Source organism: Alosa sapidissima, chromosome 1 (genome assembly GCF_018492685.1).
Source record: "Alosa sapidissima isolate fAloSap1 chromosome 1, fAloSap1.pri, whole genome shotgun sequence".
NCBI lineage: Eukaryota > Metazoa > Chordata > Actinopteri > Clupeiformes > Clupeidae > Alosa > Alosa sapidissima.
The window spans coordinates 50,858,099-50,884,222 of NC_055957.1; the positions used below are offsets into that span (position 1 = coordinate 50,858,099).

The 26,124-nt window shown below is 40.4% G+C and overlaps 2 protein-coding genes across 2 annotated transcripts in view; one reads left to right on the forward strand and one right to left on the reverse strand.

The window, feature by feature from the left end:
• Positions 1-14,142, forward strand: part of LOC121711134 (corticotropin-releasing factor receptor 2) — a 168,295-nt gene extending 154,153 nt beyond the window's left edge. The window contains exon 13 of the mRNA XM_042094494.1: positions 14,087-14,142. Coding sequence (XP_041950428.1) covers positions 14,087-14,113 — 27 coding nt within the window. The 3' untranslated portion in view covers positions 14,114-14,142. The remainder of the gene's footprint in view (positions 1-14,086) is intronic.
• Positions 14,143-14,776: 634 nt separating this feature from the next.
• On the reverse strand, positions 14,777-20,983 carry myl13 (myosin, light chain 13). The gene is made up of 7 exons (XM_042094501.1): positions 20,788-20,983; positions 18,854-18,881; positions 17,173-17,322; positions 16,537-16,710; positions 15,530-15,607; positions 15,161-15,193; positions 14,777-15,023 (listed from the first exon to the last, which is right to left on the reverse strand). Exons 1-6 carry the CDS (start codon positions 20,890-20,892, stop codon positions 15,165-15,167), a joined length of 564 nt encoding a protein of 187 aa, XP_041950435.1. The 5' UTR covers positions 20,893-20,983; the 3' UTR covers positions 14,777-15,023; positions 15,161-15,164.
• Between the last annotated feature and the right edge of the window lie 5,141 nt (positions 20,984-26,124).

The window sequence follows — 26,124 nt, forward strand, 5'->3', positions numbered from 1 at the left end:
CGTTGCTTGGATTGGTCAATTGAGTGCAGAGGATCTCATCCCAATGGAGCAGGAGCACACTCAAATTCTGAATAGAATTGAGTGTGACTACGTCAGGCTATTAAGTGCCAGGTTTGATGAAGATTTTTCAACATGGTCAGGAGATATTGCGCAAACACCTAAAAAATACAGGAAATTCAGTTCATTTTTAACATTTTGTAAAATCACAAACTGAATCTAAGTCACTGTCATGCACAAATATATTCCAGGGATAGGCCTACATAGCTTTCAGAAAATTATAGCAAGAATTGCCCCCCCCCCTCCATTTCCTCTTGTGTCTGAATGTAATTCTGAATTAGTGCTTGAAACACATATCTGCTAATACACTGCATTGGCTATAACAAAAATACCTCCTATCGGCAACCTTTGCTATTGTGATAATGTTGTCTTTTCTTTTAAGTGTTTAGTAGATGTTCATAAGTCTAGAGATGTGCCTCCGCAAAACATGTTATTTTTAGTGGTAGTAGCAGCAGTAGTAGTATAGCATAGCAACAGTATAGCAAAAGAGCAATGACTAGGCTATTACTGCAGATGGGGTAGTAGTTTTATGATGACACATTCTTTGTGCATCCTCCATTATTTGGTTACTCAAAAGTGTGACCTGAAACATTCTATCTCTTTTATGATTCATAGAATTCAATCCATGCACTTATTCTGGTGAGTGATCATTTTTGACTCCTTGGAGAAAAGAAATTAAAAGCAAAAAAGCACCTTGTCTGCCTGTTCTGACACCAGTCTCCTGAAGTGTACTGCACCAGTCTCCTGAAGTGTTCTGACACCAGAGAATCTCATGGAGGTATGAACACTTCGGTCTGGTTCAGCATGGAACATCTGTCTCTGATGATGAAATCTCTTTCTGCGACGTCTCGTGAAATCTCTTTTCACGATAGTGTGACCTTCCAAACACATTCACTGGACTGACAGTCTACCTCTGCAGTGTGTCAGGCACCGATAACATTCTATTAAATGCTTATAGCAAAGGACAGTCACTGAGCCAGGCAGTTGGTAAGGTAAGTATCTTCCTGGGGGTGACATTTTCATAGTTTTAGACTTTGGATTTTATACATATATGGGGTGTAATTGGCTGATGCTTGGGTGTAGTGTTTCCATGCAGTCACAATGAATTGATGCCAACTACCATGCCTGAGAGCTGTTTATTTGCATGTCTGCCTGCAAATACTCTTCCTTACAGTATATAAAAATACTGGCCACACAAACAGAGTGGAGGTGGGGGTGACTCATTGTTTAGTTAAAATAGCAACAGCACCTGCACAAAAACAAACAAGAAATAGATTACACTAATCGGAAAAAACAGCTTTATCAGACTGCTAAGAAGACAGGTGGACTCTTGGTAATTAAATATATGCAGGTCAGTATGAAGTCAGCCAAATGTCAGTTCTGACATCTTTGGGAATGCTGATGAAGAAGGGAGACGTGGCAGATGAAATATGTCAGTGCTCTCAGATATGGCAGGGAGAGCCGTTAAAAAAAACAGCACATCTTTTCTCAACTGTTTGAGTCAGGATATCATTGAACACATACAGTAATCGTCCTGACGATGCAACAACCAGTGTGTGTCCCAATGAGTGACATTGTGTAAAACTAGATGTACCGCAGAGCGGTACAAAATATGACCGCCGCCCAGTCCAGCACATTTCAAAAATAAATCACGCTGAAAGGCCTATATGATTCTAACTGTCTCACTAAATTGCACTCACTAGTATCTGCTAGACAACAAGTACCAAAACATGATTAGTTCATAGATTTCACATGTAAAATTCATTTTATACAACCCCACCTCCATGTTGCCTGTTCATAATTTTGAGAAATTCTTGAATTGTGTGCATGTACATGTTTATGTTATGTGTGTGTGTGTGTGTGTGTGCGTGCTTGTGTGTGTGCCTGCGTATGTGCCTGTGCATGCATGCGTACATGGGTGGTTGACGTTTTAGGCCGAAAAAAAGTTTTTGAAAATAAAATTCAGATATTAGGCATCACTTAGTCCTGTTGTTGAAATTCATATTTATTCACTAATTATTTGTGGTAGTGACTAAAATTGTCATATGGTGTGACATGACAGTTATTGTTTGTAAAATTATAATGGGGTATTTTGTTTTTAATGTGAGCAATGTATTATAATCTTCTATCATTACTTCATCAAGATCTAGCATTTCCTTGTGCAAATTTATTACATTTTACAGTATATTTCTTCATCAATACACAGAGTAAGGCATATGTCCTCAATCTTTCAATAAACGTCATATTCATTTTGACATACCTTGATATAAAAGAAAGAAAATGCTTGTGACTTTTGCTGACCCTATTTTATATCTGTTCCATTGAGATTTGTATGATTTAGACCCCAAAAGCCTTTTTATTTTCATAATTTCTTGATGTCACACCAAATGATATGGTGTCACGCCATATGATAAATAACACCACAAAACAATCTGTTAATACAAAAATGTGTATTATATGTATTTCACAAGCAACAAAAGGCAGTTTAAGACAGGTATATCATGTAAAAGTTCACTTTCAGAAATCACAACTATGCAAAACAGAATGCCACCAAATATTGTATAGCTCTTGGGTTCCCTGAGTTTTTCTCTTCTCAATGGTGGGCTTCAATCTGAATGTTTGTAGTTCCCCTTTGAGTTTATTCTCTTTATATCTGTTAAAAGACAAATTCAACAATTTATTCAGCTAATTTAAAACGTTTTCCTGCATTATAATCAGACAGGGCTGTAGTACTCGAGTCCGGTCTTGGACTCGAGTCCGGACTCGAGACCGTTTTTCTATGGTCTCGGACTTGTCTCGGACTCGCTAGTATTTGGACTTGGTCTTGTCTCGGTCTCGGCCACTGGTCTTGCCAAATATGGCTTTTGGTCTCGACCGAGTCCAGGTGTCTTTAGGGCCATCAAAATTAACGTGTTAATCGCCGCGATTCATTTTGAAATACATAATGCGTTACAAAATATTAACTCAATAGTGTTTACCTTTGTGGGGGGCTGATGTCACGTAACGGAAGCCGCAAAACCTAAAACCGCAAGCCTGAGAGTTTATTTTACTGTCTGTGGAGTTAGCTAAAGATAAAGAGGAACCAACATTTAGCCAAATAGTAGCTTTACTGCAAACTGCTTTTCACTCTTCTTAGATAACGTTTACAATGTCAAAATGCACCAACTGCAACAGTTACATAAAGATGATACTTTTCGGCTCCTCTCCATTAAGATCCAACTTGAACGTATGCTACTCCATTTAATTAAGAGCGCGTCTGAACGCACACGAGGAGAGAAAACGATTGGCAGGCTCCAGCTGGCTTGTCGTTGTTGATGATAATTGATATCTCCTTTTTAATATAAGAAACTTATAAAAGGAAGGCAACAAAGACGAGGTTAGAGGAGATTACGGATTTATCCGATTTCCACTACTGACCAGTTATAAACATGTATGTAGGCTGCACTCACTGTGATTTGAAAAATGGACAAAAATATGAAGAGTTGTCTTTGCCTTTGTGTAATGGAACTGGTGAGTCTTGAAGTCTTCAATAATTTGTTTACATGAAGCACATATTATGCCGATTGAAACACATTCCATTCAGATAGCTAGGTGACTGGCTCAGGCTCATCATTCACTTTTAATTGCAAACAGAAAATGTCTAGCTAGCATCATGTCATTACATGCTTCTATTTCCAAAGGAATGAAAACTGTTTATACCAACTTAATATCATGCTTATCATTGTTAATATTGTACAATACATGTGGTACAAACAATATTAGAGCTTGTGGACTAGCTATAGGCTATATTTCAATGGAGCTGGTAAAAAAAAGATCATTATGAGAACGTGGCCACAATGGGCTTAAAGTAACAGTGCACCATTTACAAATGAGTTAAACAGCATCATATGTGTAGTATTTCTTAAGAAATTAATACTTTAAAACACAATTACTGTGTCAGTATTATCATTTAAATAATATAAAAGTGTTTTACTTTTACCTTTGTGGTTACTCATTAATTTTGTGATTTATGTTGAAGCTTTAGTCTTTAGGAACTTTTTAATTGCGGTTAATCGAGATTAATTCATTTCAAAATATATATTTTGAATCGTTTGACAGCCCTATAATAATATTGGAGAAGGGGAATAGCTACACTTACAAATCCTGGGTGTGTTCACACTGTTTTTGCTTTTAGATAATAATAATAATAATAACCCAAAATGATTGTCTTGATACTGTCATGCACAAGACTTTTTTTCCTATCCTGGACTCGGTCTTGACTCGGACTCGAACCTTTTTGGACTCGGTCTTGTCTTGGACTCGAACCTCTTTGGACTCGGTCTTGACTTGGTCTCGACTAGTCCTGGTCTTGGACTTGTCTTGGACTCGACAAAGGTGGTCTTGACTACAGCCCTGTAATCAGATTAAATTGTTGCAATTACTTATAGTGCTACAGACAACATTAATATTACTGTTTTCTTTAACACCAGAATTTATTTTCTACTATTGATATTTAGAATGTCAAATATGTATCTTTTGTATCCAAGGCTGTAGAGTGAATGAGTGAGTGTGTGTGGGGGTGATTTCTGTGTTTTATGTGTGTGTGATTCGCAATACATGCAATAGTTGCACATCTTAAATAATAAATGTTAAATCATGTTAAATATGTCAAAATATATATTACACTTAATTGGAAGAATAATCCCATGAATGCTCTGTATGTTCATATAAAACAGCATTTTCTGAACAATATCACCATAGTTTTTGATATATTTTTTTATAATTTACCTATCTTTGACACATTGGACCAAAAAAAGGCCATATCATGTCAACCACCCACATATGTCTACTGTGTGAGTATGTGTCATACGTATGATTACTGTGAATGTATGTGTGTGCGTGTGTATCTGTTTGTGCACATGTGTGCACATGAAATGGGTTAACATGACCCCTGGAGGCAAACATACGGAAAAAATTGGTCATCCTAGGCCCTACATTTCTCAAGATATTCACAGAGAACTGTGTCTGCCCTACCCTCCTTTCAGGGGGTCCAGTCCAGCGGGGGGGGCTACTGATCAAAACGAAAAACGACGGTTCCATGCTATCCATGTGGGGTTACATGCCCACCAAGTTTTGTGTACCCTGGTCTTTCATTGTCCCGGGAATCCTTATTGGTGTACATCACTAAATGTACACATAAATTATTTTATTGTAAGGCCCCCCATGAACGAAAGTACACAAAACTTCGCATGCATTCGGAGGGTCATAATGATCCTACACTTTTAATTTCGTGCAGTTTTGACCATGTCAGCCAGAGATATTGTGAAGAAAACACCTATTTTTTTGCTTTTTCATTTTTAACTAGGTGGCGCTATATATGAAATAAGTGGTAATGGGATGGGTTGACATGCCCCCTTAAGACCAACATACATAAAAAAGGTGGACCTCCTAGGCCCTACGGTTCTCGAGATATTCACAGAAAACTGTCTCCGGCCACCTACAGGCCAGTTGGTGTATAGTAACATAAATTAATTTATTGTGTGGCCCCCCATGAACGGAATTCCACGAAACTTGGCGTGCATACAGAGGGTGTCATAATGATCCTACACTTCCAATTTCGTGCAGTTTTGAATATGTTAGGTCACAGATACCTGCGATTACAACACCTCATTTTTACTTTTTTGTGTTTAACTAGGTAGCGCTATACATGAAATGAGTAGTTGGAATGGGAGTAGGAATGGGTTGACATGGCCCCTTGAGATCAACATACAAAAAAAAATGGTCGTCCTAAACCCTACGGTTCTCGAGATATTCACAGAAAACTGTGTCTGCCCTACCCTCCTTTCGGGGGTCCAGTCCAGCGGGGGGGCTACAGATCAAAACGAAAAACGATGGTTCCATGCTATCCATGTAGGGTTACATGCCCACCAAGTTTCGTGTACCCTGGTCTTTCAGTGTCCCGGGAATCATTGACGGAAATTTGGGCATGCGAAAAAAAAAAAAAACTAAACCTATATGACCGCCGCTTCGCTGCGCGGCGGTCATAATAACAACCTTTGGAATGATCATAATGCTATATGCACTCTCCATCCCAGCACTAGCTGCAGCGTCCTGGTGTTGTTGGTGTCAGGTTCATCCTAGGACACCAGGATATTTGCAGCCCAGTAAAGTAAACACATTTCCAATCTCACCCGATTTGTATTGACACATTTTGGATCCCCGGGGGTCCTGGCACCATTGATCATGTGCTTGTTAGGCGCTGATGTGGGCCTAAACTTTTACAAGCTCTATGCCCACAATATTAAATATCAACAACATTTACTGTAGATGAAAACTAGAGTGCTTGACAGAAATGACCAGGTAGGCTATGCAAATATATCTGCAAACTGCCAAGGGGCCATTGCACTTCACTGCAAACAATTGATGTATTTCTTTTACCTTGCATTAAAATGCACTTTTGACTGACTGCTATTGTAATGTTTGTACTTTGGTCACACTTCCCCTGGGTGGGCTATAGATGTTCAGATTATACACAAACTATGTGTTGACACTGTTTACAATTTATGGTTATGGTTAGGGTTGGGTTTGGTTAATGTGAGTTTCAACGAACCATCGGTAAAGTCTTTGTAGGTGGACTATTGCCAGTATCTTTCTGGCTAAGTTTGGCCAGCCACCATGGATGTTGGTGTAAACACTAATTAAGTGTTCTTTACATTACATTTACATTTATTCATTTAGCAGACAACATCACAAATTATATTGCAAGGGCCAATGACCACGAAGCAAATTGGGGTTAAGTGACTTGGTCAAGGGCACAATGGTGGAAACTTGGCTACTTCCAAGGCATGTGTACTGGACTGGCACCCCCTGATTGCCTTCATGTGTACTGGACTACTCTGACTGGGAAAGGCTGGCAAGCAAGCTGCAGACAGATCAGGAGATTTACTTCCCTGTTAGGCGAGCAACAGAAGCTGGAGAGATGCAAATAAACAGATTAATTTAATGTTACTAGGCCTGCCCTACTCAGATTATTTGTTGACATCAAACTAAGGGACGAACACAAGTTTACTCGACTGCTGATCCCACTGTTCATTCTTGTTAAGTTTCTTCTTTCATTTATCATGCCCTGAAGGGTAATTAAGTGTGCTTGCAAAGCAGCACACTTATTGTTCTTCTTAAGTTTTCTTACTCCTGTAAGCCCGATTTTTGGCCAGCTCCTGCTCCAAGACCTTTTGAGATATCGCCACCGGTCCAACTCTGGAACGTTCGGCCGGAACCGGTGTAGTATGGAAATTGAAAATGATGTCACTGACCCTTGTCATTCTTCCGCCATATTGGATTGAATAGAAAGCGAAACTAAAGTTTCACAGGTCACAAATTTGGTCCGAAACTTGACGTACATGATCCTTGGACCAAGCCTCACAAAAGTTAAGGAAAGGAGTTTTGATTTTCAGAAGCGTTTGCCCGTCACAGCCAAACGAAATCGGCGGCGAAGCTCCGAAACAGGAAGTCGTCCATATCTCAGGAACACTCTCACATATCGATACCAAATTTTGTATATGAACTTGGGACTCCAATTTGAGGGTGCATAAGCTAAAAAAAAAAGAAATATTCCAAAAGTTTCTGCATTTGGCAAACCACCTACCCGTATTTGGTAACTGCCACCTTTCACCTTTGCAGTTGCACTCCTATCACAATGCCCTCCAAGTATGCACAATGTCTCTAGCCAGTCACAATGTTTCTAGGCAGCCTTGCCCTATCATGAAATCCTTGCTCAGCCATGGGATAGTATGGACTTACGAACTGAAATGTCAAGGAGAACATTAGCTATTTTATTGCTGACGTAGTACAGTTATTTTCACATTGACGGTATTCAAATTAAATTTTTCATTATTGTTAAATATCATGATGGGAGAATATTATTAAAAATTGTACAAGTATGCAAATTCATATGTTTACGGGCATTTAGGTTTTACTGTGTTGTTTTGTTGTAAAGACATGCAAGGCATTCTGGGCCATATAATGAACAGTGGTCGGCAGCACTCCATAGTATTAATATGAATAGGTGTTTCTGTAAACCAGGACAATAAACAGCTATCTCTGTTACAAAAACGAGCTGGTAATCGCTCATTGAAGAGGGAACTATGATAAAAAGATTGTTTTCCTAAAAGCATGGAGTTGACGAAAGAATAAGCAGGAAATGTCACGTTAATGTTAAACATCTGAACGCTAGGTGGCAACGTTGTATTACATTTCACTAAATGCGGTGGAATTAGTGTGAGCTTCACAAGGAAGGTGCAAATATTATGTAATTTATCATGGGAAATTATTGGAAATGTTATTTCTTGTTTATTCTAATTGCAAACCACACACATCCATTCGTAATCACACGTAGGCCTACACATTTAATACCTGGAAGACTCTCATTTCGTTTATTTGACGTTGCCTAGCAACGGGAACAGACTTCAGAGCAAAGATTCTAGAACAGAGCTTCAGAAAGACACGTTTTGAGTTCGTGGCCGAGAACCTAAAATAGATTCTATCGGTTTCCATGTGTATGTGCTGGATGGTGTGCGTCCTTTATGAAAGTAAGTGTTTCGGGGCTTGATGTCAAGCCTCGCCTTCCCGCAGGCTGCAGCGAGGTGTACTTAGGTTACAGACATAATGAGTCATGTAGTGGTCCACATAAATGTGCCCCTTCTGTTATTAGAATGCTAAGCCGAGATTTAACATCATTCATTTCTTGTGTGGCTAGAAGCTAGCTAGCTATGTCATAGGGAGGAGATGTTGCTGTAACGTTATGGGATTTATGTTGCTTAGCGTAATGCCATGGTCATTTGATATTAGATGCTTGTACTCGTAACTTCGTCACTCGTAACTTTAGGACTCCTATTTTTTTTTACTAAGAGTAATTCAGGAAGCATTTTAGCCCTAAAAGTACCGCCTGAGTCTGTGACAGCTTAAGCGAGGACTCCTAATAAGACCGATTCACAAACAATGTTTTGTGGTTTCACGTCGCGATGTTTTGAAATGCGTCTGCAGGAGCTAACAATCACGAGGGAACAATTTTGCATTGTAGGCATAACTAAGGGATGCAGTAACACCACCAACAACAACCAAAACTAGCCTAGCCTACTCATTGTTTACATGTAGGCCTACATTAAATGTAACGTTTCATTGTGAATCAAATTAAAAGATTCTCCTCTTTGCAAACGTTGGCATAGGCATTTAAATTAATCTGTCACCATATGCCTATGCCAACGTTTGCAAAGAGGAGAATCTTTTAATTTGATTTGCCGCGTGAATCACGGTAAGCGCGAATGAAGTGGCCACTTCTTAATGGGACTCACTGTATGGAAGTAGGCTAAGTAAAATAGAGATGTTTTAAATAAGATAAGGTTAGGATATGCCCGCTTGACAACGGCAGAGATAACTGGCCTTTGGCCATAGCAAACATCCATTTAGAAAGACTGGCCTTCATAGCAACCAAGGATCTTAGCTGTGATTTATGTAGCTACAGTATGCATGCAAAGTGATGCAAAGTATAGAAAGGTGATTAAATATACAGAGACAGGTCAAGAAATATAGTGCAATGTAGACAGTAGTATACAGTTGATTTACAGAAGGTGGTTTAGAGTAATATGACTTAAATATAAATATGTGCAGTGTATTAGCAGTTATCTCATACAATAAGTAGAATAATGCATGTAGATGTAGCAGTAGGCTAACATTATAATAGTAGAAATAATAATATAGATATATGCAGTGTATTAACAGAATATAATAAAACAGAATAAATATGGATTTTCAATATGACAAATATATAAGATATGTACATACAGCTATGTGCAGTGTGGAAACAGTGTCATTGTAGTGCAGAAACAACATTATAAGAGTAGTATAGAATAAGTCTATGTGCAGGATGAATAGTATGAAGATCAGTAGAATAACTATGTATAAATGTAATTACAGTAGGCCTATGTACATCTGTAAATAAATAGAAAACTATGGGTGAGAGGGATAAATTAATTTTATTTAATCGTAAAAGTAAATTCCATTCAATTAAATTGCAATTAAAAATCTTTCCAGTAGGCTTTCATGTCACGCAAAAAGTACAACCAAAGCTGAGCTTGATCAACTAGAACGTCTAAAGAACCAGAACTTGAGTGTAGTTTTATGCTGGGTCCCAGGCCATGTTGGTCTGAGGGGAAATGAGAAAGCGGACAGTGCTGCTAAGCAAGCCCTCAATGAAGAAGTCACAGAATGTCAAATCCCTGCCCCAGACCTTAAACCTATACTGAACTCTTACATCACAGATAAGTGGCAATCTGAATGGGATTAATGTACCAACAACAAGCAAGGAATGTGAATTTTGGCACATTTTCATGATCCACTGGGTCGTTGGGCCACACAAAATACGGTGTTGCTAAAATTACTCCTATTGTGGCTATTAGAGACATGCGTTCATGAGTGAAATACTTTCACACACACACAAAAAAAACATCACTAATGTTGTGGACATTCCTTTATTCTGAGATACATCAATAGGCTCTCAAAACAATCCCAAACAGACATAAGGTCTTTATAGAGCAAATCCATATAGATTATTTGTCAAATAAACTAGTAAAACAGAATTAGGGGATGGAATATATAACATTCACGCTCATAGCTCATATTTTTTAAATAAACCAGTGAAAAAGTATCCTGACAATCAAGCAGCATTTTAATGCCTTAGTCATATTTCATAATTTCAAATTTTTCTCTTGGTTACCTGATAGCCCAGTTTGAGAGGTGCAAGACGCGTGACATTATTTATTTTTGCAGCCAATCACTGCTGTTGTTTTATTTTATTGATTTGATTTTAGTCATAGAAGCTAAATTCGAAGGCAGGCCACAGGTGAAATCCAACGAACCGCATTCACCCTGCAAGGCAATAGATGAATAGAGCTTTTGAGGTATTGCCACTGCTCCAACACTGAAAGGCACTGTTAGAATGCTTGGATCAAGCCAGGTTCAGCATAGCGTATGTCACTGTTTGCTCACGTTGGTGACTGGACCAGGGCAAGCACACTTTCGCAGTTCTCGCCGGAAATGCAGTCAAGTTCAGTTTCATCTTCTCAGTGTAGGCTATGAGACATTGTAGCTATAACTGTACAGGCATAGTTTGAATTACAGGGGGTACTGGGGGGTACTATACTAAAGAGACAGAAATATCAGTTTTGGGAGGGTCAGATATTTTTTCTGATATTGTGAAAAAATATCATTACAGTTGGCTACAATACAAGTCAACTCCTATATTTTCACTAGAGAAAATTTAATGTAAATCGATTTCAGACACCCCTATTATGGACCTTACCATTTTTAACCACCGTGGCGCTAGAAGCAACAGAGATAGAGAACGACTTCAACTTCTCAAGCAAGTGTCGACGTTAGGTAGATTCCTCCAGTAGCTTAAATTCGGTTTGCTGCTGACGTGCATGGGTAAATATAAGTTGCTAGCAGACGTCTAGCTTGTTGAAAATGTGCTATTTTACAACCTTCATGTATTAACGTGTTTTGTTCTTTCATAGCTCATGTCACGTCTTCATACATTTAATTACCGGCTACTTACCTGCTACTTACCCACTGAGGCTAGTAAAGTGGACCTTGGTTAGATACCAAGGTTAGTTAGCAAGATAATTCTCTATTTAAATCATTTATTATTATTATTTTACATTGTGGTGAGGTAAAATCTATTGTCATTTCCAAGGAGATGAATTCCAGTCCATAGCCTAGGTGTCCATTCTGGTTTAATCTTGAATAAATTATTGTGCCCTTTTGAAATTAGTTTGGCACAGATCCTGTGTTGTTTTTATATTAAGCACAAGAGGGTCTGATGTAGCTACTGTAAGCCTACATAACATCAGTGAAACCTATGGAAACATAAAAAGAGCCAAGTAGCCTAGGCTAAATAGTACAGCTATTATTTCATATTTTTAGTTTAATAAATGTAGTTTCATCTGAACCCTGATACTATCTTAATGAAACTAGGATTTTATTTTATTCACAGAGACACTAGGAAAAGAGAAGTGTATGTGTGCATGTGTATATGTGATTAATTTGTACAGTAGGATACTGTAGTGTTAATGACACCCAGCTTGTTCTGGTTATCGGATTCTTGTAGGTTACCGCTCTGTAGGCTAGTTTTTATATGGCAGTATGTTTTTTCATAGTATGCTCCTTAATCACATTAAAGATTGCTCAGGTTTCACATATCTCTAAGCAATTGTGTTGATTTGACACTGACTACCATAGACTATAACGGAAAATTGGTTTCTGTTTATATGAGAGGGTTAGGGTCTTACCTCCAGGTCTTATGAAATCTAAATAAATAAACCAAATCAATATTTCATGCAATAGGCTTGTAAAGGTATTACTTTTACTAGTAATTAGAATGGTATTTCAGTGCACTTAACTTCTAACTTTTGAGAGCTGATCAAAACAGTTCTCTTTTGGATATATAATAACAATGAGATATTCTGTAGACTACTGATTATCAGTTTGTCGCATGTTTAGACCTTGTATGTGTGTTGCACAACACATGTTGCACTTGGCGATCACAATGGGGATTGATATGGTAGTGGACCATGATGGTCATAGAAGAAGTGAAGGAGCAGTACCCCCCAATTATGGTGGGGTAATTCGCACTCTGGGGCTTTATTAACTTGCGGCGCCCTACGCAACTTCTGTAGTGTGCGTATAGGGCAATCCGGCCCTGTAAAGCACATTGAATGACCCCTGTGTCTGAAATGTGCTATATAAATAAACTTGACTTGACTTGAGCTGTGAAGTACGGAGCCCGGGAGAGCTCACTTTAAGTGATATTTTTTATCACTTAAGAGTATTACCTATAGCCTACCTAACGGGGCTATATCCAGATGCACTGCAATCAATGAGATTCCCCCTACAGTACGTCACTACAAGCGACACACCTCCCGACGTCATTCCCGGGGATACCCCTTGACATCTCGAATATACTATAACGTGCTCATGTTTACATGTGTCGACAATATCGAGTGCACGTTTTACAAATTGTGGCCACGTTTAAGTAGATCGTGCACACAATGTTCTATAACCATGTTCACAAATTGTGCTCTCATTTTAATAAATCATGCCCTCGTTTTAGTAAATCGTGCGCTCGTTTTAGTAAATAGTGCACTCGTTTAGTAAATTGTGCCCTCATTTTACTATGCTTAAAATGAGAGCTCAATTTAGTAAAATGAGCGCACACTATAGTAAAACGAGAGCACAATATAGTAAATTGTGCACACGATTTAGTAAACCGAGCACACAATTTATTAAAACGAGTGTACGATTTAGTAAAACGAGTGCACAATATAGTAAAACGAGAGCACAATTTAGTAAAACGAGCGCACATTCTCTCAACATGCAAAACATTTTGCGATGACACCTCTAGGGCTCCGTAGTGAAGAAGTTGTCTGAGATTGCTGAAAATAGTAAGCGACCCCCAAGTGGTTGTGGTGACCCCCTTTGGCTCAAACTCTAATGCACTAGTGTAGTATGTCCACCCAAACATGGCCATGTATTTGGAGGATATACGATTAGTACACACGTTTTACAAGATTTTACATAATTAGATCAATGTTGCTGCCATATGTTGTGTAGCCTGTGGATACAATGCAGCAGGATGAATAAAATAAGTCGCATAAACACATAAAGGGATTTACCAAAGCGTGAAAGTGGAGAGGTCACTTTTCTCATCTTCAGACTGTCTGCTCTCGATTAGAAACATGAATTTGTGTGTGCTTTACTTCTGCCATCTAGTGTTCATATTGGGAAACGATGACAACGGTGAACCTTAAAAAGTCATCCTAATAATTTGACTCATCAGATATGTTGCTTTTGTGCCCCCACCGTCGACTTCAAAGCAGCTGCATAGGAACTGATCAATATCTAGCAAAAATGCTGCATTTTATTGTTATTCTAATACATCATACAGTCTGAGACACTCTCCCTAATGCAGCAATATTTGATATTTTGTTGCTCACAGAATTGTGTCCTGTTGTGTGGGCTGTGATCATTGTTGTGTGCCAAGTTCATTTCCTCTTCTGGGAGGACGCTCAGACATGCTCGAGTGGTGGCCATAGCCTACTGATGAAATTGGATGGAGGCTCAGGATTACAGCACATTTTCTAAAGGGGGGGTTACGCAAGGGTTATTTGTTGATGAAACACGCCACATGAACTTGAAGATTTGTCTTTGGACAAAGAATTGGTTGGAGATGAGTGTTTCAGTAAAACCTGCATGATGCCACATTGTGATAAAAGCCTTCCAGACGTTTAGCTGTTATGTGTGGCAGAATGAAGTAGGGTCATTATGTTTTTGGTATTATTTCCTGTGTTCACATGTGGAGTTATGTGTCCTCATGAAATATTTATGTTCTTCCAATGTTCTCTACTTGATATGTGGCTCCATCTGCTGGCGAGAAATTAGAAAAACATTTTGCAGTTTAAGCTGCAATTTCATGGTACGGTGTAGGTTTTCAATCAGATGGTATGTCAAGGTGGAATTATGCCAATAATCCAAATTGTATTCAAATAACACAAAAAATAAAGTTTTAAAGTTTTCAGTTTCAAACCATCAAGCTATCAACTGTAATGCCGTGGTGGAAATGCAGAATGGAGAACTGCCCAACAGGCTTCAGTACAAGCTTTACGGATAACAGTCAACAAAACAACAGTAAAAGTATTTAGTTTATTTGTTTATTTTTTGATGTCACATGAAATAATGAACATGTATATTTTATACAGTTACTATTTTGGTTTGAACAGGTGTGTGTAATTACAAAAAACAACTGGAAGTTAACTAATGTAGGGGGAGACCTTGCACACGAGTTAACAGAGGACTGCACGTACGCCAAGGGATCATATAAAAAGGGAAGCATGTTTGTCTTCAGCCAATTCCAAGGTGTCTTGATCATCTACAGACTAAAAAAGAGCAGCATAAGTAATATTTCTTTACACATAGAGTATTAGAAGCATTGCTAATATATGCTATATGCTTATAAGCATATAAGCATATATATTATGGTCATATACAGTATTCAGTCTTTCTCTTGACTTACCCTTTTAGCTAGCCATGATGTGTTTTACAAAAGCTGTTGGACAAACACAAGGCATAATTAATTAGATCAGAGGGAGAAAAAAGTTTAAAGAAGAGTCTGAAGACTGAAAGGGATAGGTCAAAAGACCTGAGCATTCTGTCCATCTAGGAAAGGTTATCACATGACCTATGCCTCAGCCATGAACATTGAATGTGTGTTTACATTTAAGCTAATATAGGCCATATCCATATTACATCAAATATTACATCCATATTATTAATTTAGCAGATGCTTTTATCCAAAGTGACTTACAAAAATGAGAAATACTGTAACATTGAGGATACTAGAGGTAACAACATTCTGTGTGCTGGTCTTTTGTCTTGCACTTACCCTCATAATTGATGCAGCCATTGGCATCCTCCTGTCCTGCCATCAGCTGCTCCACCTCCTCCTCCTTCATCTTCTCACCTATTACACACACACACACACACAGAAAGAGACACACACACACACACACACACACACACACACACACACACACAAAGAGACACACACACACACACAAAGAGATGCACACACACACACAAAGTGTACATTTAACACTAAAGTTAATTAAGTTCACCCGTCAAATGGGCACTGGGTACTTTGTTCAGTTTGTATAAACATTTCATCTCTAAGACACATCCCAAAATAGCTGGAATATGAATGAGTTGCCCACTAACACGGAAAACCTTGCAGGCAGAAGTGACAACCTCTAGTGCAGGTTACAGTAACTCATCCAGACCCACAGCACCGATCTGTCAACCGCAGTGAAAGGATCAGCCAGTTGGCTTTACAAGAAGACTTGGGGTCTTGAATTCTAATGCGACTAATCAGGCTGTGCATTGGAACATGCAAACAAAGATCTCAGTCTTGCTAATTCCCAGTAAGAGTAGATATTACTCCGGGGGCAAAGCTAGAGGGGATTACTCAAAATAAAGCAACCACCCACCCACTCACCCACCCACACACACACACACACACACACACACACACACCTCACCCCCTACTGAGATGGCCAAATCCCCCTGATAATTATGTTCATGAGCGAAATAGCAGCTAGTGAGATAAACTGAGTTCAGATTATTCAGCTGACTATACATTGTATTATAATATTATCTATATAAGGATACTATTTATTATGACTGCCGTGCAGATGCACATGTACACACACAGGCATGCATGCACAGACTCACACGCGTACACACACACACACACACATAAACACCCCCCCCCCACACACACACACACCCCACCCCCTATTGAGATGGCCAAATCCCCCTGATAATTATGTTCATGAGCGAAATGGCACACGCGTAGTGTGGGAATGTGTCGTGATGTTTCGCTGACCAGCTTACCCAGTGTTGCCAGCACGTGTCTGAGCTCAGCTCCCATGACGGTGCCATTGCCCTCTTTGTCGAACACCCTCAGACCCTCAACGAAGTCCTCAAATGTGCCGCGGTCCTTGGCCTTGCAGATGTGCTGATGCATGGGCAGGAACTGGTCGAAGTCCAGCATCTTGACCTGCATTTCTGTCAGTGTCATATAATCACAGATATAAACAGATATATAGCTTACAAGGTAGAATGACACCACCATAGTATGTTATGAGGAAGAATATCATTGTTGCCAACTACAGTATGTGACTCATGTGCAAATGTGTACATTTGGAGCAAAGGTACATGAGGCATTACTTGTTCAATAATACAATTCTTTTTGGCATGTCTTGGTGTCACGGGTATGCTGGCGACTACGCCACTCCGCCTGGCATTTTTTGTCTTATTGTCTTTTGTTTTATGTCAATGTCTTGTATGTGGAGCGCTTTGGGTTGCACTCTGTGCATGTTAAATGGGCTATACTAAATAAAAGGACTTGACTTGACAATTGCAGTACATGCCATCAAACTGTAACAGGGCCAATTTTGCATGGCTCCATGGATCTAATAGGGCCAACTGAATCCAGTCCAAACCAGTGGCTATGTGTGGGGAGCTCACCCTCAGCCTTGGGCTTTCCCAGGACATGCATGACCTCGGCGTTGGTGGGGTTCTGCCCCAGGGCCCGGATCAGATCTCCACACTGGGCAAATGTGATTTTCATCTCATTGGTTGGCGTTCTGTCGAACAACTGGAACGCATCCTTGAAATCTGAAATTGAGAGAGGGGGGGGGGGGGGGGGATTAGAGTCAGGGAGAAGCAGAGAGGGAGAGAGAAATAAATAGGGGATTGCATTGTTCATATTCTGCATTCATCCTAGTCTCCATGTCTCTCCCTAAGGTTCCCCTGCCTGTTGATTACCCAGTGAAATGCCACCTCCAGTGGAGCCTCAGCACAGCGGCAGGGGTGAGAATGAAAAAGAGGAGCGATCAGAGACAGACGGCATTTGGAAGCTACACAGCTCGGCTTCTCGTCCTTCTTTCAAAAGTCTGTTTTCATTATCTTAAATCGCAATCCGAGACAGTGCCATGCCATCAGGGGAAATAAATTCATTACTGATGTCTAGTGTCTTCAATTGCAACTAAGAAGTTTTCTGAAGCCATGTGGTTAGATGGATTTCGACTACATTGTCAAGATGTTTCAGTGAAGGTTTCAGTGAAGGTTATGACAAGTCATACATATTCCCACCCCTATAATAGTCTCATTTTTTAAAAAAAAGAAATAAAACAGACCATCCATGGCTATCCCTTGAAAGTCTGTATTTGTAAAACAGACAATGAAATGTGTCAAATTCCTTTCTGAACCACTTCTTACCTCCTGTTTGAACTGAAAGTATATATGCTTCCCTTTCACAGATAAGTCCCTCACTCTCAGCCCTTCTGAAAAAACCTACTATTCCATCTTTCCCTCCGAAAACTCTCATTAAAAAGGCTTTATCCATCACATACATCACCCACCACATTTATTGACATCCCTAGAACAATGAGAAATATATTTCTCAAAGAACCATCAGAATGCTATTTTCTTATAGCGCTTTCAACTCATCTTTACAAGGGGTGCCAATACATGTGGGGGGCACTATATGTCAAAACAAGTGAAGGAAACATCCAGAGAGACATGTACAGTAGTCATAGCAACACGGGTAAGTTGAAGTGGTGTGTTTTGTGTTTGAGTAGTGCACAGGCAATTTAGTGTGTCTACCCTGCTAAATGAAGCTGTGACCCCTTGTTTTGCCCTTTCCCAAGGGCATCGCAGTGGATAACTGACATCCTTTTTGTGTGTAGGGCTCAGACATGTGAGCTCTCTCATTCCTTACAAATGAAACATGCACTTCAATAAGATTATTTTATCATCTTAAATCAGTCTTATTTTGACATAATAACACAATGGAGTTTGGTAAAAAATGTGGGGTCACTAGACCCCCCAATTCCACTCCACTTCCACTGAGATCATCAGTTGCATTGTTTTTTTTTTTTTATCAGGGCAGCAGTTTTCAGAATACATTATGTGCTTACATAATTGCAAAAGGGTTCTCCAATGTTTTATCAGTTAGCCTTTTAAAATGCTATCAGATTAGTAAACAGAATGTACCTCTGGAACATTGGATGAATGGTTGCTGATAATGGTCAATGTAGATATTGCATTAAAGATCAGCCATTTCATTCAACAACAGTCGAGAACCCCATGTGTAGTGTGTGTATATAGATATATATATATATATGAAAGTAAATATATGACTTACCCTCAATCTGCTCAGCTGTGAATTCAATCTGCAACAAGACAAAACAATAATAACAATATATCAGATGACACACACATACACACACACACACGCACACACGCACACGCACACGCACACACACACCAGTTTCAAACACAGGCTTAAGCAAATCTAAAAATAGCCACTTTCTATCTGACTAACATAATACATGTGGAAATGCTTATACCTTGGTTCCTGACCTGTGTATCTGTGTGTGTGACTGACATAATATGTGTCATATTAATTCATATTAATTCATAATTCATATTAGTGTGCGGGTGGGGGGGGGGGGGGGGGGGGGTGGTGGTCTGGTTATGTGGCAGTTGTGTGACACTTGTGCAGTTGTCCTCACACATCGGAGAGTCCTTAGGGCTCAGGTTACACGCAGCTAATTCACACAGACTGACTTGTGGTGGGCCACGGGCGGTTTCTGGGTGACCTTCAGTCAAGCAGCCCATTCACACTCCCCGTCGAACTCGGTTGGGCAAGAGCCCCCGCAACTAACACCAGCTCTCTTATTTTATCACGCGCTGCTCAGGTCAGGGATGCGCCTGTCACTAAAGATTAAGTGACCCCAACGAAAGCAGTTAAGAAACAACGGCCTGCTTTTTAAAGCTAATCTCTTAAAATGTGGAGGATAAAACATACTGTCAAAAGTACAGGGAGCCCTTCCTAATCATAGCAACGTACTCTGTGATTTTCCTGTTTTGTTTTTTTGTGTTGATTTACACTTCCGTGAGATAGCTAAAATAAAAGTTTTAAGCATAGCGAAACCTTCAGACACAATGGGAAATTGAACCCTTTTTTGAAGAGTCTTAACTGATTTTCTATGTGGTTGCTAACCCCATGATTAACACAGAAAGAAATAGGACTTTCCATAAACTTTCCCCACTCCCCAACAAGGACATCCACAGGTCAATCAAAAATAGATTTTTAAATCAAAATGAAATCAACTGTTACCATGCTACACTGGATTAAAACACATCTTGCCTATTGATGAGAGAGCACAAGTCTATGCACTATAGATATATTTAGATACCCTGTAATGTATAATATGAGGGGGAAAAAGTCTGTTTCAGCAGTTTTTCTTCAGCTAGCAGTTCCGTGAGTGGGTGGTCCTCTAAGGAACTGCATAATGAAAATCACATTGTGTGGCTTTAACCTCAGAGCACTGGAATAGCTATGGCGGCTTCCTAACCCAAGGAAAATTCCAGCCCATGGAAAAGGGGGAAAGACAGGGGAAAAAATACCACCACGAGAATATCTTTTGTTGCGCTGGCCCCCAGAAACATGAACCATGTGGCATACCTTTCTGGCCCTAACCATTAAACAAAACATTAATTTTGAGGAAAAATCATATCAGATAGAATAGCGTTATGAAAACATCAGTGGCTGCTTGAAGTATTCCAATATGGTTCTAATTAGCCTGGCCTTACCGTGGTAAAATGCAGAAATGTAAGAATAACTCTCCCTGTCTGGATGGAATTGCTAAGTCCATGTGAGGGTTTTCAGTTCAGCACTCCTATGGTTAGTAGTGTGCACTGATTGGGCTGCAACACATAGTGTCTCTGATGTTCCTTCAAAACAAATCTAACACCATCCTAATGGGCCATGTCCACCCCTAGACAACAGTAGCAACAATAAAACTGCCAGGCCACACAAGTGACCTTTCCATCAAACAGAAGCTATGCGACTCTAAGATAAAAAGAAATTTGCAGAAAGCAAAGGCTTTCTACTCCACTTCTTATGACATGACAGAACACAAGTCCTCATTCTCAAAAGAAAAGAAACAAATAGATTAATTATTTTCCTCAATAGAAGAGTATGTAATAGCATACTGTATAATATCGCTCTCTCTGATCTCGCTACTCTGTGCAGCTGTAAGGACACGGACTGGAGCGAGGGATGGGCAATACCTGCACTTCTGCGGGGTTAAACTCGGGCTCCTTGGGGGGCTCGGGCTCTGGGGGCTTGGGGGCGGCTGGTTTGGGCTCTTCCTTCTCCTTCTTCTTGGGTGCCATGGCGATGCGTGGAGAGGAACTACAGAGGGTGGGAGAGGCTGGACACTGCCAAGGGCTCGGACTCGCTCTGCGTGAAGGTGTGCTGCAGGCTCGGCCGGCCCTTTATCATCGCCCGCACAGGTGCCGTCCCACCCACCCCCTGCATTACCCTGCCCTGCCAGCAACAATGGGAGGGCTATAAAAGGACATGCCCTTTGTGTCTATTTGAGACCCGAGGCTTCCAGGCACACTCAGGAGGAACACTGTGTCAGGATGGGCGGCTAATATGGCTAGAAATCCAGAGCCAGGGTCACTGGCAAACTCAATCATTCAGCCCCTACCAGGCTGACATGACATGACAATCATACCCATTAAAACCACAAAGCACTCCATCCTGCCTGATCCAGCAGCTCTCCCCGTGAGAGCTCAGAAAGGGTTAAGGGATATGAAGGGCAAATGTCCAGACTTTCAAATGATTCAGAGCTAGTGTTTTCATTACTGTATATCATTACCATATGACATTATATGCATATATTATATAGCTACTGTTATAACTAATGATAGCTACTGAGTGGAAATAAAGTTGATTAACTTTGCTACCTATTCAATGCTAAACCTTGCACATTAATATTCACTGTGCAGATTTCCTGTGGCTCATGTTTATACACACGGTAGCAGAGGAGATAGTCTCCCTGAGGCTCATGCTGCCACCCACTAATTGCTTTCATAAAACACTTTCCTCATCAATACAATACTTGCTGAAGCATAGTGGCCTGCTAATCCATATGATTGTATTTTTGGGGCCATCTGTTGTAGAAACGTTGGCTTGTGTTGGTCATTATTGGATTAATCTCGAATGTATGTTCATAGTTAATGAATCAACTTTCATGAACTCTGAGTCCTCCCCACTGGGACTGCTGATGATGCGTTGTAGATGGATCCAACCAGGGAAAAGATCCTGAGCATAAAAGAACGTTTGGAAAGAGAGACATTTATTCATTTCCATTACGTCTACACTTGATCGATTTATAGCACAGATTGAAGAGGCTATTGATTTAAGAATGGACAGCTGTGTTTTCACGTGGGCAGATAAGGAGTAAGACAGAAGAGTTTATTGACTGAAATAAGAATATTGTTCACATCAAAGAGCAGGCCATGAGGAGGCTACTGGGCCGTAGTTTGGGGTTTTGTCAAGAGTAACAGGTGCAATTCATACATATTCCCCACAGCTGCAGTTTTTTTTTTTTTTTGCAAACTCCCTCAGACTGAATTTCATGGTAAGACCCTTGGAAATGTCTGATAGTAAATGACAGCCCTTTAGCAGCCCTGAGCAAAAAGGAACTTGAAATTGGAATCAGTGTAATTAGTAATGTCAGTACCTTGTAAAGCCCATCTTTTAGATTCATGTAGACATGCGGGAAAAACTCTGGATGCCATGCATCAATACCCAGATCCAAAGAAGGCCTACCCAGCAGTACCAAGATCCAAAAGACCCAGCAAAAATAAAACCCATTATTTGATGAATTATAAGATACAGTATGTAAGGTATGAAAGCTGACACACAGTACGGTAATAATTTATGTATACTATTTTTGTCAGATGTCCAGTGAAATAAATTTTGTCTACATAAGGTTGTGTTATGACAAGTGTTGTTGAGATTAAATGACACATCAAGTTATGCTTTTACTGGCTGTGTTCCTTATATGTGAAATATAATGAGACATAATACTGCTCTCATAAACAAGGCGCTACAGGCGTACTCTCAATAGGGTCAAAGCCAGCGAACACATTCATCAAAATCAGGCCTCTTTGTGCTGCACTCAAGTGGTGCACAGACGCCTTGAAGTGTTTGATGGAGGGAGTGGTGGCGGCCGTGTCACATACTATGACTTGCTTGGATCCATAAGTCACTGGTCAGGTCACTAAAGAAAGTTGTTTGCTAACAGACCCTGACCCAGTGTCCCTAGAAAGTGTCCTGGGCTATGCTCTTTATCCAGGCCTGGTGTCACATTACTATGGTATCACTGTCAGCACCATTTCAGGTTTACAACACCATTTTACAGCAAAATTGAAGTGCAGCCAATTCAATACCAGTACTTTTGACTGACTTTTTTTCTTTTCTACTGATCTGCGGTACTATCATCACCACATGGATGCTTTGGGTCACAGGCCCTCTTCACTGCATTTGCCGTGCAGCATGATGTCCTTGCGCCCCTGTTGCAGAGCCAAGTAAAGAAGTGATATTTGCAGCTGTGGGAAGACACGGCTGGACGAACCTTGTGCATCTGCACATCTGATGGTCTGGAAGTGGAGAGTTGCAGGGAGTAGCCAAGAGAGTTGGACCCATATAAAGGGCGGGGACAGTTGTATCAGTCATGAAAGTGACCGAGACAAACACAGCTGCAGCTGTCTACAGCTGTAGCTGCCGCGAAACGCCCGTCTAAAAGCCTGATGTGAATGTTGTATAACTCAGCGGAATGGGTTACTGCCATCTAGCTTAGCTATCCAGTCCACAGTGACACCTGCACAGTGAAAATGTTGCTATCTACTGTATGTCTGTGTGCCACTATACCCAGTGCGAGCATCCATTGATCAAGTGAGGGTAGAGGTCCCAGCTCCTGTCAGGAGGGGCTGATCCTCATGTACGAGCCCTGGAAAAGGGCCACACTGAAGCCCCCTAAGGAACACCGCCCACCTGTTTCACTAGTGGGCAAGGACACCTTAGTGACCACCAACCAACATGAGAGACAAACAGAGACCAAGGCACCAGCGACAGGTGTCCAAGGTGGATAATCCCTGGGTGCGAACAGGACGGTCACTCTCTGAGTGAGAGTGATCTCTCCCATGGGGATGGCGGAATATCAACCTGGCTTTGGGGTCATTCCCATAAACACCCTGATGCACCTCTGTATCAGGCGAATTGAGCTGGCAGGCATCATCAGTACCTATGCTGAGCTCTAGCGTAAGTGTTCCTCAGCCTCAGAGTAGGACAAAGTGGTTGATATGATGTCACAGATCACCTTACAGTCAATGTAACTGAGACTTTTGTGAAGCCTACAAAATGATATTTGGTGAACTTTGTTAAGATCAGGGTAATTTTGTTTTGTCTCTTAATTGCTAACTCCAGCAGCTGGTGAAAACCTTACAGTCTGTGAATGTAGAATGAGCCAGAGTGTTTCATGCCCCTACATGATAAAGCATGAAAATTAAATGGATGAATGGCTATCAGTGCAGAGCTGGATTGAGCCCAGTGACGATGATCCTGTAGAGTGGTGATAATGCTGGGAATCTAAGGCTATAATTCTCTCAATCTGGAAGAATGTTTCCTACAAATCACAATGAAGGGTGGGGGCCTGGGGGTAGAGCTAATTAAATAAACATAATTATTCAAGTGCATAGACAAATATGAGGCCTCATACAATCAGATCTACCAGGAGTTTTAACCCTGGAGTTTTACTGCTGTCTAAGACGGTTTCCTCAGTCGTTGTAAAAAAAAAAACATCTTCTTTCATTTCTTCCACATGATGAAACACTATCACTCCCTTGAGGGGATCTAACGGCCAGTAAGATACCATTTGAGGTGTTACTCCCCCAGGGTCTGTGGCAAGGACAAAAGACTTGTAATCTTCCCCCAGAATATCACACCCACTGTTAGCCTATCGAGAAACATATGGAAAAAAATCATAAGTGCCAGGCAGCCAGGGTATATATGGCTCAGGCCTTGCATAACAAATGCACTGTACAAAGACTATATCAGGTGATTGCCATTGAATACTCCATCAGAAATATCTGTGTCGTGAGCTCCCGAAAGGGAGGCTCGTAAACCATGCACAACCTGTCCAGTTTGCTATTTTGGAGCTCGCCTGTTGTTCGCTTGCTATGTGCAAGGCGGGGCAGGGGGCTGATTTACAATGCCAATTGTTGTTAGCCCTTTCAAGTGACCTTCAGAGCCAAACACAGCTGAGACACTAGGACTCAGTGGACAATTTACACGGGCTGGATCAAGTGGGTGGCCACCTAATTGAACTCTGAATCCTGCGGGGCTTTGTGTCTAATAACATCTCAATTCCTACTTGTGAAGTTGTCAGATTTGGGCCAAATGAGACATTATCATACAATGTTATTGATAAGAAGGAGTCCTATAACCTAACAAAAGCTGGGAGAGTCAGGTAGTTGTTGCTCAGGACTGAAAGGTTATGCTGTATATGAAACTTTGTTTGGAGATATTACAATATTGACAGAATGTAATAGTTAAGTGAATGACACAAATATTATACCATAAAGGACAACTCTGGTCTAAGAACAATTTAGGGTCTATTTTTGGACTAACAAGTGTAATTCTTTTTTTCTTTTTTAATTCTAATTATCTCTAATTATATGTCGACTTTATTCTTGAAATTTGTATGGTATACCAAGGCTTTGAACCAGTTCATGGAATGAAAACGAAAACTAGAAACTTTTGATGTTTTGCTAGGAACAGAAACAAAACCAGAAACTTTACATTTTACCAGTTAATAAATACCATTATTTTTTCCGTTCTTTGACAAGATGTCTGTGCAATATTCCTTGGTGAGGTTCACCTCCGGTCGTTCACTCATCGGGAGAAATGTAATAGAGAAGCTTGCCGCCAGCAAGTAGCCTTATCAAGATCGTATGCCTGTCTTGCAAGCTCAATCATAAGAGGTAAATGTTGTACCAAGTATCTCACAAATGTTTGGTTTTAAATACGAATTCTTGTAATTCTTGTAACGAATAGATTGTACAAATCTGCTGGGTTAAGTGTCGTGGAAAATTAACCACTTTCTCGAACCTCCAATCTCAATAAGCACTCTGATGTCAAAGGACCCGAAGGAGAACACCAAGACGAGAGATGCTGAAGACTGTTGATTCTTTATTTGCCGTCTTGCAGTGAAGATACAATTCTAACAGCGTCAGGACTGGACCGTCAGGCAAGAGAGTGATGGGTAACAGCTGCTTCCCCGATGAGATCTGATCTGAATATGCCTGCGCTCTACCTTTTATGCTTCTAGGGGTCTGGGAGATGTCTCTTTTTAGCCAATCAGAACCTTTCTCGAACTTGGAATATTGGTGGAAACTCCTCCTCATTTAGACATTAAAAATAAGTATTGGCCAGGTTCTATGTGTAACTAGATGTACCGCAGAGCGGTACAAAATATGACCGCCGCCCAGTCCAGCACATTTTTTCCACAAAAATAAATCACGCTGAAAGGCCTATATGATTCTAACTATCTC